The sequence below is a fragment of the Sander vitreus genome, chromosome 14, assembly GCF_031162955.1.
Source record: "Sander vitreus isolate 19-12246 chromosome 14, sanVit1, whole genome shotgun sequence".
NCBI classification, from domain to species: domain Eukaryota; kingdom Metazoa; phylum Chordata; class Actinopteri; order Perciformes; family Percidae; genus Sander; species Sander vitreus.
In genome coordinates, this window is record NC_135868.1 from 22,333,614 (window position 1) to 22,351,983 (window position 18,370).

The window sequence follows — 18,370 nt, forward strand, 5'->3', positions numbered from 1 at the left end:
CAAGCTCGTGTTCGTCGTTTGACTGCTCGTGACTGTTTTCCCAAGATGGCGCCTGCCTGTATGCGTGAATGGTACTGTCTTTATAAACTATCTTTTTAATGAACTGTCTGTACACTTACAAAGTTCTAAATGCTTCAGTTTACATGTAGGGACCCTCATTATGATACCGTGGAAGTGTGGTGCTATTTTGAGCCTTGTTAGTGGTATAGAAATAGAGATTTCTTTTTACTTTATCCATGCCCCAACGACTAGCGTTATAAGCTAATTAGCGGTTTGCTCTAAAACTGGTCACATTCGATTAGCATGAAAACATATCCCAGAGAACGGTCGACTCGGTACACGTGTTATTAACCCCTAGGTTCATTTTGCGCCAGATTTGTCCTTTAAGGGTACTGGTATTGGTATCCCATTTTTTTAAATGACACCCTGCCCTAATGCCAGGCCAGTAAATAATCTGGCATATAATGCCCCATTCAAATCATTTTGTTGTTTTATTTACGTCAGCCTATGTGACTTGATATCCAGAATTGGAGATACCAATAAGCTACCACTGCTGGCAGTTAAGCTACATCTAAAAGAAATCCAATATCAACCCTGATGCAAAATATTTCTGTTCATTTGAAAGGACTTACAGTATACACAGTTTGTTTCACTTGATAGCACACTGCTCCAAATAAGCAAAACTGCAAAAGTAGTAAATTTAGGCTTAACATCTTTAAATGATGTAACAACAGGGCTAGCAGTGGGCTAACCATCTTGGAATAATGCATGAACTAAATAATGGTATGTGGTTTTGCTGTTCTTCCTATTCTCATGATGTAACATGAATGCAATATAACTTCACAGTAAAATCACAAATGTGAACTAAACAGAGGGTGGGTTGTGGTAGGAAAGTTTTGGACAGTGCCCGGTATGCTAAGCTAAGCTACCGGCTGCTGAGAAATATATGGGTGAAGGAGAAAGCGAATAAGCATATGTCCCCCAATTGTCGTCCTCTCTTTTTTTGTAACCAGGATAGCACTATACATATAATTTCCTCTCCACTCTAACTAAGATTGCCTCACCAAAAAAAGGCTCAAGAAAAAAAAAATCCTGTTTTCACTCAGGTTTTTAGAAGCATTCTCACTTCAATGTGGGCCCATCAGCACCACGCACAGAGATATTTTTTCAAGGTGAACTAGCTTAAACCAAGATGAAGGCTCAAAAAGCATCTACATGTTAAACAGTGATTAAAATTGCATAGATTTCAGACTTTAGGGTAGAAAATATTCAAATGCGGCGCACTGTGATTGAAAGAACTTGTGATTGGAGTTGTTTGGCTCTCTCTTCCAAACACTTGCACCTCCTAGCCCTCCTCCTCCACTCACATTAACATGCTTCTATCATTAACCCCCCATGCCCCACCTACTGCATAATAGCTAGAGCTGGATGCAGGAAGGAGAGAATACAAATGTGTTTCCTTTCTCTGTTTTTTCTGGAGGAGCATCTTAAATGAATGATTGATGTTAGGGGAGCAAGATCAAAAAGATATAATCACGGTCTAACGAACTCAGAGTCTTAAGAAATATATACTGGAGGAATGCCATAAATTTATAAACACACTATATATTAATATATAAGTAGTTCATTGAATATTCAAAAAGAGGGAAATAATATAATCAATCTGCTCCTCCATGTGCAATGCATGAGCCCAGGAAGAAGGTAACAAAAGCTTGGAAGTTATACCCGGCTTCTTCTGTTGGCTCATCCATCTATAGCTCACCCGTTATCTTCCCCATGAACTATATGAAACCAAGATTAAACACAGTCATGTTTATGTCAGTGCCCTAAACAAATTGCCATTCTCTGGGAGTGACATGTGTTTTGTGTGAAGACGTGCAACGCCAGCGTGGGGAGATAACTTCATTTCCAAGCTTTGAGCACAGATGAGGGAGAGACAGTTAGTCCATGTTCAGTATATGAGCACCTTTCACGGGACAAATGGAATGTCAATCAAGAGCCGGTACACAGATGCCTTCTCCCCAGTGGGGCCCGAGATGCTTTCTGGTGATGCAGCTCTGTTGTTCCAGCCCTACTCTGGGTGCACTGGGAATATTTTGTCCTTTTACCCCTCCACATCCCCTCGCTCCATTTCAGATCCCTTGACTATTGACCATTCCTTATGCTCTCCAAGTTTGACTCTTTAAGCTTGTTGGGTTTCTCGCACGTAAAAGTTTCTAACCCGACTCTCCTTTTGTCTCTTATTTCTTCTTTCTCTTCATAACCTCTCATGGTTTTCCCATTTCGACTCTCCCCTCCGTTTTCCGCCAATATAAGGGACTGTACAAAATTGATTAGAGTCAGGGGTGGATGATTCTAACATTTCATTTTACAAAAAAGAAAGACCCTCTCCAACATTATTAACATTTTCTTTGGACCCTTGACCTAGAAAACAAAACGTAATACACTGCCCCGAAATATCTCAAAATAATATATTTATGGAAAACATGACAAAGAGCTGGTAAACAGTTATAACCGCAGAAGGAGTGAACCAGGAAGAACGGCAGCTCTGTCCCAACCTGCAACCCTTTCTCCTAGAAATTATATTCATATACAACTAATTTGCACTAGGTAATATGATGTTTTGAGGAAACATAATGCCGACCGAATGACGTCTTCTATTAACACAATGAGGAAATATAACTATTGTACAAGTTGAAAAAATAGTTGATACTGAGCGTATCAGTAAAGGTTTCAATGAAAAGGTACTTTATTTGTTTATAATATCCACATTTAGTGACTAAAGCATTATTAAACTTTTTTATAGTTATGTTGAGGCACTCAGAGCTCTTGGTTAAGGTTAGGAAAAGATTGTGGTTTGGAGGAATACAGAAAAAGTCCATAGTGACATGAAACACAACCAATAACAAAGCACACAGTAAAAGCTATGTTTACGATGCAACAATTGGATCAATTTCAATTCTTTTCACAATAAATGTCAAAAGAGAATAATGAATCCGAGCATCTGGTACCTCCCTTTCACCAAAAAAAAAAACAACCTCTCGCTTCCCTGACCCCCTCTCCTGACTTATAATTTTCATACAGTCCCTAATTCCTTTCCTCTCTATCTATTATCAGTCTATCTCTAAACGTTTTTACTTCTGCCCCTTTGCACAAAAGCCAATTATTTTAAACATCACTAACTCCTCTGACATTTCCCCTTATTCCTTTTGCACTTGGCCTACTCTTCATCCTCCCTGAAACAAATGAATAAAGATCTTAAAGTGGATTGAGAAAAAATGAAAGAAATGTTTCCACTTCACAGGGGCGGCTTTGGACTTTGTTATTAAAAACATGACAAGCCATTCAGTTGGTAAAGGTGCTTACTCAAGGGAATGCAGAGAGTGTTTATTCTTTGATTAATTTGCTTGGAGGAGACCTGAAATTTCCCCACTCATGAATATGTGGATGACAGGGAGATTTCTCCGTGGTGACAAGTTATCTAAACTACAGTGCAAAACGATTATGCTAATATCAGGTTGTAGTCATCAATCATCTTGTGTCAATGTGGTGTCAAGGCATCACGTTCCTGATCCCCCCTCTGGCCATAGCACTGTGTGTGTGTGTGTGTGTGTGTGTGTGTGTGTGTGTGTGTGTGTGTGTGTGTGTGTGTGTGTGTGTGTGTGTGTGTGTGTGTGTGTGTGTGTGTGTGTGTGTGTGTGTGTGTGTGTGTGTGTGTGTGTGTGTGTGTGTGTGTGTGTGTGTGTGTGTGTGTGTGTGTGTGTGTGTGTGTGTGTGTGTGTGTATGTGTGTGTGTGTGTGTGTGTGTGCATGTATACAGCTGTATGTGTATTTATTTGGAAAGGTGAAATGATCACATTCCCATTACGCCTGGGGACTCTTGGTGGGGTTGAACTGTTCTCCAAGAGCTGAAAGAAAACTGGGAGGGAATTTTTTTTACACACACACACACACACACACACACACACACACACACACACACACACACACACACACACAGTCCGGGCTGACGTCAGATAGACGCGCCTTAAAACCAAAGAGCGCATCACAGGGAGATGCATGGTTTGATCACACACATACACACATACACACACAGGCACACTCGCTTTGGATTGTAAGATAGCAGGGATAGCCTACTGTAGAAGCTGCAGCAGCTTGGCGAATGAGGCGGAACTGGAAGGGAAGTTACTTTTATCGACTGTTCATCGTGGTGCGTAAAATGAAAGTAGTGCGTAAATGTCTGCGCGGTAGATGAGATCCACATTTTTTTTTTAAACAAGAAAAAGTTAGCTGACTGGAACTCGCTGTGAACTAGTATTACAAGAGTCTACCTTTGGCTCGGATGCTGTTGGATGTCGCCCCGGGTCTGCGCTCCTGCTTTTGATCTGATTTGAGCCATGGCTTATTCTCAGCTGGGATACTCCTACTCCACCACACCGCAGGTACAGTCACTACTTTTGTAACATGTTTTTTGTTCTTCCTTGAACTTATTGTACTTGACAGATTATAGACTACTACGCTGTTTAAATATCCATTAACAAGTCTCATGTTATCTTCACAAAATGTGTCAAAATCTGTGAGTAGCACTAGCAGGCAGTAGGCTATCTATACTCTGCGCATTTTCTCCTTTTTTAAAATAACTGAAATCACACGATCCAACGTTTTGCACTTATGTTAGAAACATTAATAAACTAAACAAAAGAGAACACGACTTGAAGAACACGACTTGTGCTGTAGACTTTGTGCAGCGTAAACTACTCAATACACTTTTTTTTTCTTTAATGACTTGAACGTTCTCAGTAATAGGCCTAATTTAATGGGACGGAAGGTTAATTTTGCAATTTTCTTGCCAAAGTTCCTGATGACCTCCAGCTCTCTGGCCGGTTGTTTGGAGCCGGGAACTCCTCCGTCACACCCGGTGCTGTGCTCTCCGGGCCACCAGCTCACCTCTGGCCCCGGCATTGGAGTCTACAGCGGAACTTATCCAAAGAGCCAAGGTTACTATAACCCCTGCACCAGCGACGCCACCGCTCTCTATTCCAGAGTGAGTTCCACATTTCACTTATAGTTCATCACTCTCATTTTGCCTTTTTTTTAAATGCGTATTTTGGAGAAAAGAAAGAAAAGTGTCATTCCTTGAAGACTGCACATTTTCCAGAATGATATTTAAATACTATACCTATACAGTATGATATAAAACATTAAATCAAAGTAAGCAAGGTCATTTCAGGCTAAAGTCACTCTTTATAGTATCAGAGTGCATGTTTGTGTATTGGAATATTTTTAAGCATTCTGATGAAGCATATATTTATATCAGTTATTTGCAAACATTTTCAGGGGCCATTAGATCCCAAAGACGGAGCAGCAACTGTGGGGACATCTCAGACTCCTGCCTACTATCCCTATGAATATACAATTGGACAATATCCATATGACAGATATGGGTAAGTCAATTCCTGTTATTGCACTTTAATTAAACTGTAATATCTTCATTCCACTGCTGGCTCCCTGATGAAAAATATTTCTAGTGTCTGTAGCTCATTTGTAGTGACCTCGTATTCTTGTAAGTCTTGGAATCATGACAAGTATTACACTATATTATACCCATACTGGGGATTTAATGTGTGCAACTGGAACAAGGTTATATGTGTGTTTTTTAGTATGGTCTTTGTCCTTAGACATCATTAATATATGATTTGAAGTCAATCCCTACTCCTAAATGAGGGAGGTAATTCACTTATCTTTGGTACGACATAGCTAAATATGATTTTGCTTGTCACCGTTTGGCTCAGGTATTCCTGCTCTGATGGCGCTTCCCGCCGTAAAAATGCCACCCGAGAGACCACCAGCACGCTGAAGGCTTGGCTGCAGGAGCACCAGAAGAACCCCTACCCCACAAAGGGAGAGAAGATAATGCTTGCTATCATCACCAGGATGACCCTTACACAGGTAGCTTTCAGTAAAATATTATAGATTAACAGTAAGGGCACTCTGAATTTTAGTTGCCGGATAATCTTTGTTTTCCCCTCAATCCATTTAATAATAATTAATACTTTATTAATCCTGCAAGTGGAATTACAATGTTTTCACTCTGTTGTTATTATTATACATATTATACACAGGCCTGAATTACACACACATGCTCAGTACCTATACATGCACTAATGGAGAGATGTCAGAGTGAGGGGGCTGCCCATGGAAAGGCGCCCAAGTACTTGGGGGTTCGGTGCTTTGTTCAAGAGCACCTTGGCAGTGCCCAGGAGGTGAACTGGCACCTCTCCAGCTACCAGTCCACCACCATACTTTGGTCCGTATGGGGACTTGAACCAGCAACCCTCCGGTTCCTAATCCAACTCTTACTTCCTTCCCTGTCTTCGCTTCCCTCCTGTATAATGTCATAACATAGTATAATAGCATGTGTAATATCATAATATCAATATATAGGAACATTTTATGTTCCTATCTAAGCTCCATTCCTTCCCCCTCTCCCCTCTAGGTGTCTACGTGGTTTGCCAATGCACGCAGGAGGCTGAAGAAGGAGAACAAGGTGACGTGGTCACCACGGGCTTGTAAAAGCTCTGACGATCGGGGCTGTGATGATGACAGTGACGAAGCTGAGAAGCCACTCAAACATGACAAAGACCTTCCTGGTAAGCAGGGCCTAAAATCATTCAGCACATTTAGCTTGTGTAACCGAGGGTTTATCATTATTGCCTAGACTCAGGTTTGACTATAAAATAAAGAAACACGGGGCTTCCAATGCCGGAAACCAAGATGGCACTGCATGTCTACTTTATTAAAACACAACACAGTCAACAGCCAGCCAATACAACACTTCATCCACTTCCGTTTTCCCGTCACAATAAAAGCTCTATGGTTTACTGTAACTTACTCTTAACCTTCAACTGAGGGGTAAAAAATACCTTACATTTGTTTCGGGGTTTTGCTCCAATGTAATGAGCGTGCACAGACTGGGTGTTATCTGTATGGTTCATTATTGCAGATCAACAGTGTGCAGACCTGCAGAGTGACCTGGAGGACTTCGACCTGCTGGAGTCAGACGGTTCTGACTGTGAACCGAAGCCACAGTTTCTACCTGAGGACAGTGATGCAAACCCAAACACAGACCTCCCACACAGGCATCGCACACACAACCCAGACCCACTGCACAGAAAAGAGAGATTGTCTCCAGACTGCCCCAAACTCACACCGGTACATCGGCAAAACAACTCCTTCTATGCTAATCCAGACCTCCGGAGTACAGACGCTAAGCCGAAAATCTGGTCCATTGCTCGCACTGCTGCGTCTTTGAACGGCAGCTTGCAGCCAGAGTACCCTCCCTGCATGCTGTCGTCGACCGGATCCTCCTCTCCGGGGTATCCATCCAATATGGCGCTGACCAAGGCAGACAGGGAACGGGAGTCACCAGTCGCCACTCTCAGAGAATGGGTTGATGGGGTTTTCCATGGTCCTCCTTTCCAACAGCTCAGACCAGCTGAGGCGTGGAAAGGCTTGAATGATGCCGTGATAGACAGCAGAACACCCGGACAGTCCTTTGAACTTATTAGGTCTACGTCATCTTTGTAGGCCAACCAACACATTGTCAATGGAATATTTCAAAGACTGTTGGACTTGGAAAAAAAACTCTGTATTTTGTTGTTGTGACTTGACCAATTGACCGTTCGCTAAGCACCACCGCCCTTAGTTACTATATGTCTGTCAAGATTTCCATTCTCACACAGCACACGCAGTTTGCAATGATAACGGTGGCACTTCAAATCTTTAGTCATTTTTGAAACAATGGGTCCTGGAATTCCAGACGAAGGTAGAACAAAAGCAGGCTTCTCATTTCTTGCGAACAAGCATCGCTAGAGTGTCGGTGAGTGTTGGTGGCAGATTTTTTTTTATCTCTAGCTAGGTTGCTCCATGAGTAGGTCTACATTAGAAAACCTGACTTTGGCTGACTATTAAATGTTTACAGCTGAATCTTGTAAAAGGGGTGGGAAATACGCACACGTATATGTGATATTGCGCTATAAGACAGGCAGACATGTCCCAGGCAAAAAGTCAGCGTCCTTACCAGTTGATGATCCATGTAGAAGACATGCAGGCTTTTATGCTGAGGACAAACCAATGCACCTAGCAAATGTAACGCTATCTCGTTGGCTGGAGTGTAAACTTCCCCAAATCCGGTAAAGATCTGCCAACATTCTAATAGCATCCAGGAATGAGTTCCACACAGTGGGAAAATGCTACACAGTGGATGTGCTAGTCGTGTAACAGAACTTTGTAACCCCACAAAAAATATGGTTAACGCTAGTTACTGATGTGCTCCTTGGCTTTGGAAGTAATGCTTGGTTACTGTAGGTAGTAAACTCGTTAGACAGACATTCTAATGATTACAGCTTACCTTAGAGCAGACAAATGCAGTTTCATCTATTTCTTTAACTTTTGCTCGAAAGTTCGGAAAAAAACACTATCTTTCAAACTCTTTGAAAGCAGAGTATCACACTTACTACGGACCTATGTACACCACTTCAACATGTAGAAAAAAAAGAATGACAGACCTGGTGGGCCCTATTGCGGTTGCTAAGCTGTGATTGTTTAATTGGTGATCGGGGTAGGGGTTTTAGCGAACGGTCAATTCACAATATATGATCCTATTTTGGCATTTTGAAAAGGCTCTAAATCTCTTCCAACTTACAATCTCTTATGGGTCCCATTAATGGTCAAATGTCTTCGAGCAAACAAGTGTCACCACACACACGCTCCTGCGGCAAGGTTGTACGGTTCACTCACATGAAAAATATACAATATTGTACACTTGCACTATAGCCTGCACTTGCACTGAGTCACAAAAATAAAAGGTGTATTCTGTGGCATAGCAAAGTTCTCTAATTGTGTCCTTACATTAGCTGTGCACTGTGCTGGAGCCACCAGCGGTATCAGTTTAGATGATGTACATCCTGTTTGGAAACAGTGGAATATACCTTGGCAGCTTTGGACGTGTGTGTGTGTGTGTGTGTGTGTGTGTGTGTGTGTGTGTGTGTGTGTGTGTTTTGAGGGAGTGAAAGGGGGGAAGTGGGTGGTATTCAGCCGTGACTAATGGAAACACACAGAGGAGGGTGCTGCTAAATTGTTAAATCGATGCCACTTCCACCTCGACTCCAGATATAGCTGCAATCAGCGATGCGTCCCTTTTCATTAGGCGGCTTTAGACTTTGTCAACCCGGGACTGCAAGAAAATCCACCACGCGCAAAATGCCTCGTGAAACCTCTTAAGTAATTTTAAGTAATTGTCATATCTTTATCCACTTGGGTGAGTTTTTCATAGAACCAATAACAAGAAACAGCATTGAAATAAACAGAGAAATAAGGCGGGCCTAAATGTTTTATAAAAAAATAAATAAAAAAAAAAACATTTCCATCAACTTCAATTATTGGCAATAACCACAAATTTAGCACGGAAATCATTTAAATCAACACTTTCTAAAACAAAGCACAACAAGAAACTGAAGTTGTTTTTTTTATTTCCCCCATCTTTCTTCTCCTCCTGTTTTCGATTGAGGAACTGTGATAAAGTATTTATCAGAACAGAGGAGGGATCTTCCTGGGCTTTGTATGGAATTAACCATTTCACATTAAATAATTCAGGATGAATTCAACCGAGAATTTCATTCTGTTTCTGCCTCATAAATAAGTAAGATTTAGGATGATAAATAATGACATCTGACTTATTTCTGTAAAGTTTTCTTTCTTCCACTCGCTGACAGGAGCCCGTTGTGGTTGGCTGCAGATATACTTTTGCTAAAAATCTTCCTTTTTCCCTATCTATACACTTTTGTTTGCTTTAAAAAAAATCTTGAGGTGGATTTGACTTCAAAAGGAGGAGGTGGTTGGTGTCATGAAGGATGTAGAAAGGCAGTCAGATAAGAGGTTGAGCCAGTGCTGAATGGGGTTAAGAGATATAAGGTTGTACTTGTTCTCACCTTTAGCTGTTTGAGACATGACTTGTCTCTTTGGCGCAGAGCATGGGGACAACTACACAATACACACAGTACACAATACACACAGTGACACCTAACTTTGATTCAAACAATAGAACACTTGTTTTCAGCGTTAAGTATTTTCTGGAATCCCTTTTCTCTTTACTTCTGTTTTCGGTGGCAACTATAACGCTAACGCTATATGCTCGTCTGTGTTCACCAGCTAGTCGCTAACTTGTGTAACAATTGTGGTGTGAACTTGGGAAAATTTGTGAAGATGTTTGTTTTTTTTAGATTATTTTTTGGGCTTTGTCCGCCTTTATTTTGACAGGACAGCTAGGTGAGAAAGGGGAGAGAGAGAGAACACATGCAGGAAATCCTCAGATTTGAAACCTGGACCTCTGCATCGAGGCAAAAACCTCCAAGTATATGTGCGCCTGCTCTACCCACTGATACGCGGCCACACTAGTGAAGATGTTTAAACAAGTAGAACTATGATGCAAAATACTGCCAATACATAGAATATGACAGCTTTTTGGTATAGCTGGTACTTTTTTTTTGTCTTGTTAGATTTACCCTCCATCGTCTCTCTCACCTCCCTATTTCAAGATCTTCCTCCACTGACCTCTCGCATGTTTTCCCCCCCTTAATCCTCCAGCTATCACCCATCTTCTCTTCTTCCTCTTTTCCTTACCCCACATCTCATTCTCATTCCCCATCCTCCATCCACATCTCTTCTCCCTCCCTCCTTCCCTCCACTCGTCTCACCTCAGCTCTGTCTGCTCTCGACACACAAGCGAGCCACTCAACAGCCAGTCTGACACGAAGGCCTGCTCCCTGGGCCATATAATGTGATTAAGCCTCAGTGTGCTGCTGTGCAGGTTGGGGAATGTTAGAGACACTGTTTACTTGTCTGGCTCACACCACCGGCAGTTATCCGGCCTTTCTGCGTCTTATGGGAGAGAGGCAAAGGACTTTTTTTTTCTTTTTTTACACTCAGAAAAGTATTTTTCTTGAATTAATTGCTATTCATTCTATTCTCTGTGGCCCCTTTTCTGACTCACCTCTACTTTTAAAAATTTCAGGTGGAATGTCTGCACAGGAAGTATTGACAACTTCAAATTGCTCCTCTCTGCACCCTCCGTCTGACACCTATTTCCTTTCAACACTGTCTGTGCCTCTGTCGCATAGTCAAACACACACACACACACACACACACACACACACACACACACACACACACACACACACACACACACACACACACACACACACTGGCATACATATACACACAGTTCTAAGTCTCTTGCGTCTTGTCACACACACTTTGGTTTCCCGGGGCTATCAAAGTGCTGAGTGCAAACTCTCTCCTCCAAAAACTGTCACATGTCGCCAGAGGTGTCTCGATCCCTGCAGTAACCCTCTGAGTTCCTGGCACAAGTACAAGTCATTATTTCCATGGTAAAGGTCAGAAGCTCTGCCACCTGACTTTAAAGTGGAGCTGAGTGGAGTCGCCCCTAGACAATGACCAAAGGTCAGTTTTCTGTTTTGCCTCTCATACAGTAAGTATAGATTTGAGGAGGACGGGCTGCTCCTAGATCTGTCTTATGAGCCCCTTTTGGTCACAGTGGCTTCTACACATGGAGGCTCAGATAATTGGCTGCAGGGAGCTTCCTAATGAGCCTGAGGGCCTGTAATATGACACATCTTCAAGGAGAAATATTTTAATAGGGCAATTACGGCGAGGAGGAGGATGTTTTTATGTAGAGTGAGTGATTGTTGTGAAGGGGCTCTGTGCTAAGGAATTCAATGGCATTTAACTCCATTATCTATTGTGTGGCTCAGCAGTGAGGAGATTTTCAATATGATTACAGTCTTATCTTTGTCTGAATGGTCCGACCCAACAGCGTAGGTCATATTTTGCTTAAGAGTTGTATTTGCAATTATTTTCTAATATTATGCTGAAAGAAAGTAGATAACTGGATGTAGCCATAGCCCCCATACTGGGATTTGACAGTTTAAGGTTGAACCCATGAATGAGTCTGTGTGAAAATTGGTTGAATCCAACTTCATAATCTGGAGTCACTTGACACAAATTATGTTAACGAATAGTCTATTATGCCGGCTGATGCATTTAAGAGCAGTGAATAATTAAAGAGTGCGGTTAAATCCGGCACAAAAACACAGCGCTGTTTAATTCAGCACAGTTCATATGCTCAGTTTCATCTGACGATTTTGCCCCTGGCAATGCCTCCAACTCAACCAACCACCACCTCTGAACCACTCAGACTTACCAACCGCAAGACCAACCAGTCAGCTCTCTGACACTGACCTGGCTCGCCTGCCTCATTTTAACAATGCACCTCTCTCCCCTTCAATCATCCAAAGTGGTCTGACTATGGATGAGGTTAACTACAGCATGAGCCTCACTTCCAGAAGTCACCAGGGCCAATTATATCAGCCTGACTACTCTTCCCAACCTGAGCTCTATGGTGTGGAAAATGCAGTTCCACTGGCTGCATCACTGGGGACAGAACAGGCTAGTGCTGTCTGGAGCCTGAGCCAAGCGTAGGCCAATTTGGCATGCAGAGGTCTATGGAGAATAAGCCTGATGAAATATATATATGATCTTCTTCAAACATGTATTGTTCCGCGCTACTGTGTCTTATCAGGCTGGCTCCCTCCTGATGTCCTCCAGGCTTGGCAGAGCGAGACTCTACATGGCAGATTGTGTGGGACCGATGCACAGGGAATGCTAAAGGTTCTCTCAGTGCTTCTTACGGTAAACAGTGGATGAGCCATATTTAGCCTGCTTATCGATAAAGGCAAGTTCAAAGCACTGCAATCACACACAATCAGTTATTCATGTGTTCTGAGATGTTGGAAAGAAATAAATCCTACTCGTGCAGATATCAATGGAGCAGATCTTTAAGGTGCAGTGCCACTTTCATCAGCTCTTATTATAGTTCAGACCAATTACATTTTTATTGCAAAAACTCAATTTTACAAAAAAATAGCTTTGGTTTTAGCAACATAAAGAAATGTCTACAACGTAGCCGTCTTTGTAGTACAGGACCAAAAGACATCTGCAGGACACTGTTGACCTCTGCCTTTCACAGGGGGAACTGCATCCTGAAATTTAAACTGAATGACTAACCTGTATCCCACAGTCAGTGTTGCACAACCAGTCCCTCAGATTGAAGGCAAAGTGGCCCAAATGTGATATATTTATGTGACTCAGATCAGTTTTTTTTTTTTTTCTAAGGGTGACCAGCAAAAATCACATGGAATCTAATCTTTTCCATTCGGATTTGGGCAACTTTCATATGTAGGCCTAAATCAGATACAGGTCTGTTGTTGTTTTTGCTATGCGACACAGTCTGAACAGTCATATTGGAATTCATGCAACATATACGTCGCTGTAGATCAACATTCGTCACAATTCTGCGCTGGCGAGCGTCAACTCACGTTACGAATCCACACACCCCTCCGTACAGAAGTAGCAGCCAGTGACCACAAAAAGCCGTCATTAAAAATGCGGCTCCCTTTTTCCTTATCCTCATTATCACCTGCTCACCAATTCACTTTCACTGTACATCAACTTATAAATTAAACTGTAAATGATGACTTCAGTGGCCTCCATGTTTACCTCCAATAAACAGCATGCAACATCTTTGTTATTGTTCTTTTGGGCATGTAGCAGCTCACCCTGGAATCTGATATTGGCCACATTTGAGATATATATATATATATATATATATACACATATATATATATAGTGAACAGTCAAACAAAAACAACGAACCTGCGCAATAAATTCAAATTGAGCACTAAGGCTTGCAGTGTGAGCATAGCCATAGAAAAGGGGAGATGAAAACAACCCTCGAAAAAAACATTTGTATTGTGTATATACACTATGTAGTTATAAACAGATGTGTTGCAACATTGATTCAATAAGGTTTCATTAAGAAGAATACACTCTTGGACAGACAACATATAATTTATTAACCAATATGGCAATTTACACAGAGAAGCAACGGCAGAGGAAAGGTGTCAGTGATGATGCTTCTGCTTGAACTGTAATCCACAGTAGCCACATGTGCCCACCTTTGTGTCTTTATCCTGAAGAAAGAGAGATAAAGTAAAAAAAAAAAAAAAAATGAAGGTTAGTATATCTATAATTGGGGACTTTTGCAAAACGTGCTGTTAATGTATTTATAGGAATACTCAAACTATTGAAAATATCATAGAACATCATAACAGATTATCTTGTTTTCCTTAATCAGAGTACTGGCTTTTCAGGTTTTGTCAAAATGGACCACTTCAAATGATTTTTTCAGTATTTACAGTGTGTGCAGGCTCTTACCAGGTTGATGTAGACTTTGGGATGGCCCAGGGCTCCTCCACCTCCATCACAGGACACCACTCGGGCCTCGATGTCAGTCACTGCCTCCTCTGCCACCAACTTAATGGCAAAGTTGGTATTCACCTTGACACAAACAAGGTTTAACAAAACATTAGACACAGTGAGACTGCAACGGTGTGCATGATTGATGTTTTGATTATGACGGCTATCCCTCTGTGTGTACCATCTATTCATTGTGCTAGCATACATCTGGTTTTACATCCAGGGGAGCTGCTGTATACTCCTAAGCAGACGGGCACGAGAAAGAGCTATGTTCCATCCATTAACATGACATTGTTTTGTCTGGAAGGTGTGTGTCTCCCGTGGCATGATTTTGGGTGCTCAAGAATGATAAAGAGGTGGATTCTGGGTCAGAATTACAGCTGAAGCTTTGCAGGTATGTTTGTGTGCGAGAACATACCACATTTGTATACCATATTGATTACAGAAGAAAGTTGAAATCGACCAATTTTCCCGGAACACATGAATACGTAAAGCTTGTTTGTTAGTTGCTTCTTACCTCTTTCTGTCTGCCAACGAATCTGGCTCTCCTGGGATCCTTTTCATCAAACACCTGAGAGAAACACAGTGACGCTATGAATTTGAGGCAACAGACTAAACCCCAAATGTTAAAAGAAAACGTTAATGAGCCAAGTGAAGCCATATGGAGGGACGTACAGTAACCTCAGTGGTCCTACTAGTAACGTTAGCTAAGCTACACTGACGCAGGGCTAAGCTAACGTTAGGGCACCCAGTAAAAGCGATACGAGAGAGTTACTTTTAAGCTTACCTGTCCGGTGTGAGTGATGGCCTCGCCGGTGCTGGAAACCTCGAGGCTGTAGCGGCGAACAGGCACCGCAGACAACCTCAAAGGTGAAACAAGCACCTTAGCATGTTTATTGAAGGACAGAACTCTAACCACAGCGGCCGCCATGTTTACGACAGCCTGTTTTCCCAAGCTGCCTTGCAGAGGACACTTGTGAAGGAAATTTTAATTCTCCGAGTTTTGCCTCTCAGGTTTAAAGCACTACCGTGAACAAGCTTTCCAGTTGAGTCATTGCATTTAGGTACATGTTATAAAAGATAACAATTAAGACTACAGCGATTTTGGATTTAGACTGTGCTAATAGTGATTGAGGCGAAATATGACCAAAGCCACAAAGGGATAACTGCCTGAGAGGCTAAACTGAGGAAATCACAATCCATAAAGCACAAACACCGGAAGCAGTTGTATTTCCACAAGCAAGAAGAGCTTTACGGTCGCGGTGTGGTGATTAAAACGCAACATTCAGGGACATATCCCCTGTTTTAAACCTACAAGGGGTTTCTGAAAGGTTTGTTTACGTTATTTGATTTTGTGATAAGATTGTCTTATGTCGGGGACTAATATGTGGGCCGTTTTTTATGTCTGGCTTTGACGCTAGCAGGTCACTCTGCATGCTCGTCTCCATAGCATGTCTCGTAGCGATCATACAGTGGCATCGGGCTGGAGTCATTTAACGTTCGTGTTTAACAGCTTTTAGATATGTCACACAGGTCCATGGAAGGCTGCATATCCATTTGCATTGAGTTGCTCAATGTTGTAGGAATCTGGCTGCATATGTAGATTAGAGCTGGGAAACACCGTTATTTCCCATTTTTTGGGATCAATAAAAATCTATCTATCTATATGGAGAAAATCAAATATCCCGATATTTTTAACCAAATACCTCGATATCGATCTTGTGGCGATATTGTAGGGTTGACAATTGGTGCTTTCACAAAATATGCACACAATGAGATTTTTGATAATCATCAGTTATGTTGATATAATAACTATGTGGGTAAAGGCAATTAATAGAACAGCTAGAACAGTCTGGTGTGTTCGGAAAATTATATCACTCTACTCAATGCAGCCTTTAAAACCAGGAAAAGACAACACTTGTGTCATATCAGGATATTACAATATTCAAAATGTAAGGTAATATCTAGCCTCATATATTGATATTGATATAATATCGATATATTGCCCAGCCCTAATGTAGATTTTTAAGAGTCATAGAATAGTGAAGCTGTTTGTTTTGTTGTTTCAAAGTGGGTTGACTAGGCTATTTAAATATTGATAATGGAACAATATTTTGGGTATGATTCATTTTGCTTTCATGCCATGGTTCCTCTTGTTGTGAGTCATATAATAGTGTCTGAGAAAAATAAATGTACTTAAGTCAGATCACAACATGACACAAACAAACCCCAGACTAAATATATAGTTTTATGTCACAAGATTATTATTTGCAACTGTAATTGCATATGAATTGTGTCTCATGTGTCCCTATGCAGCCTTTGACACCATGGCCTCTCTCCTCTTGAAGCACGTGGCTACCTCTCTGACTCGCCAAATGGCCCAGATGAGCCGGTTAAATGGGGCCGCCTCCTTCTCTCCAGCAGCTAGTGCCTACAGATGTCTCTGCACCCTCACCACAGTTCCCCGCACACTACTCCGCTCATTAGCCAGAATCAGCTCCATCCAGCCCCCCTTGTCTGGCTCCTCTGCTCAGTGTGGACCATCTCTGTTGGGACAGTGTCAGCATCTTCCATGCATCCAGCCCTCTGCAGGGATGAAAACCAAGTCTGCCCTGAAGAGGCGCTGCAAAGACTGTTTCATTGTTCGACGGAGGGGCCGATTGTTTGTGTTCTGCAAGACCAATCCGAGACACAAGCAGAGGCAGGGCTAAAATGTTGAAGGAGTGATGAGAAGTTTGCTTTGAGATTTAGAATTTAGGAATTTAGAAGAACTGTGAAGCAAAAATAAATTGTTTGGATGAAGAATGTGCATAGCACTTTTCACTACTCTTCTATTTCCCTCTTAACAGCAAATGCCCAAAACACACCATTTTTTCACAGTGAAGAAACTGAATTGTAGATTTCTGTTAACCATCATACTCTTAACACAACATTTGAACATGGCTAATATACAATTAGTTTAATTAAGTTAAGCTTCCAAAATTATCGTATTGCCCTTCTCCTAGTTAATAAATAAAGGCCTAGTCAGGTAAGGCTTTGGAACTACAGGGGTATGCACAAATATGCATTTATTAGTTTCTCTTTGAACCATTGCAAACACAATCTTACTTTTCATACACAGCACCATGTTACACAGCAGTCATCTGATTATAGCCAAAAACATTCAGCAAATTTGATGACTAATCATGGGAGTAATTGTTTTTTTTCCTGTTCGTGGGATGAAGATGCCTAACTTGGATCTAATATTTTATCACAAAAACATTAGCCTGTTTTGTCAAAGTCCTTTCCATTGTTTTTCCACATGAGGGAGCCAAAGTCTACGCTACATGAACACAATCCAAATTTGCCATGAAGCGGTCAAACCTGACTGGGTTGAAAGGTGTTTGGCAACAAACACTGAGCCTACGACTGCCACCCCACTTGAATAGTTGTCCTAAAGGTTAATATTTACTGATGGAGGAACAAGGAACACGGAACACTGGCTTGTGTGCACTAATACTATACTTTTGCATTTGAATTTTTGTATACTCAATTCATAGAGAGCATATCAGGATGGCATTGAGCCAGTATTTGTCAACTATTCAGTGGCATTTCACTGAAATACATGGTCATGGACAAGCATATGCTTTCTGTGTGGCTCCAAACGTGTTACCTTACAGCCTACAGGCAGCAGAGATAGTGAAGTACTGTAATCAAGTGTGTGTAGGTAGGATTATTCCTTTGAAAGAAATGGGCAAGATATAGCTCACCTATGACTAATCTCGACTCTGGGTCAGTGAGCAACTATATATGCAGCTGTCAGAGCAGTGTTTCCTTTAGGATTTTTTTTAGCAGTGGGGGCAGGTCTGTCCGAACAGAAAATTTGCCATGGTGGGCTGCCGCTACAAAATCAACACAGAAGAAACACTGGTCAGAGGGTTACAATGCCGAAATGAGCACATAGACTTGGTAAAAAATAAATAAAAAATCATTCAGC

The 18,370-nt window shown here is 41.6% G+C and overlaps 3 protein-coding genes across 4 annotated transcripts; 2 read left to right on the top strand and 1 right to left on the bottom strand.

Moving 5' to 3' along the window:
- Window positions 1-4,186: 4,186 nt before the first annotated feature.
- On the top strand, window positions 4,187-9,684 carry irx4b (iroquois homeobox 4b). Of its 2 annotated transcripts, none has more exons than XM_078268122.1 (6): window positions 4,187-4,442; window positions 4,856-5,044; window positions 5,338-5,444; window positions 5,793-5,949; window positions 6,497-6,650; window positions 7,004-9,684. In XM_078268122.1, the coding sequence occupies exons 1-6, from the start codon at window positions 4,398-4,400 to the stop codon at window positions 7,585-7,587; spliced, it is 1,236 nt and encodes a 411-aa protein (XP_078124248.1). In that variant the 5' UTR covers window positions 4,187-4,397; the 3' UTR covers window positions 7,588-9,684. The 2 variants fall into 2 exon arrangements, with proteins under 2 accessions (XP_078124248.1, XP_078124247.1); XM_078268121.1 differs by having other exon boundaries at window positions 5,332-5,444; window positions 7,004-9,683.
- Window positions 9,685-13,967: 4,283 nt separating this feature from the next.
- Window positions 13,968-15,363, bottom strand: ndufs6 (NADH:ubiquinone oxidoreductase subunit S6). Its single transcript, XM_078268141.1, has 4 exons — window positions 15,182-15,363; window positions 14,912-14,965; window positions 14,353-14,475; window positions 13,968-14,108 (listed from the first exon to the last, which is right to left on the bottom strand). Exons 1-4 carry the CDS (start codon window positions 15,323-15,325, stop codon window positions 14,040-14,042), a joined length of 390 nt encoding a protein of 129 aa, XP_078124267.1. The 5' UTR covers window positions 15,326-15,363; the 3' UTR covers window positions 13,968-14,039.
- Window positions 15,364-16,721: 1,358 nt separating this feature from the next.
- On the top strand, window positions 16,722-17,105 carry mrpl36 (mitochondrial ribosomal protein L36). The gene has a single exon (XM_078268332.1). It carries the CDS (start codon window positions 16,722-16,724, stop codon window positions 17,103-17,105), a length of 384 nt encoding a protein of 127 aa, XP_078124458.1.
- The last annotated feature ends 1,265 nt before the right edge of the window (window positions 17,106-18,370 follow it).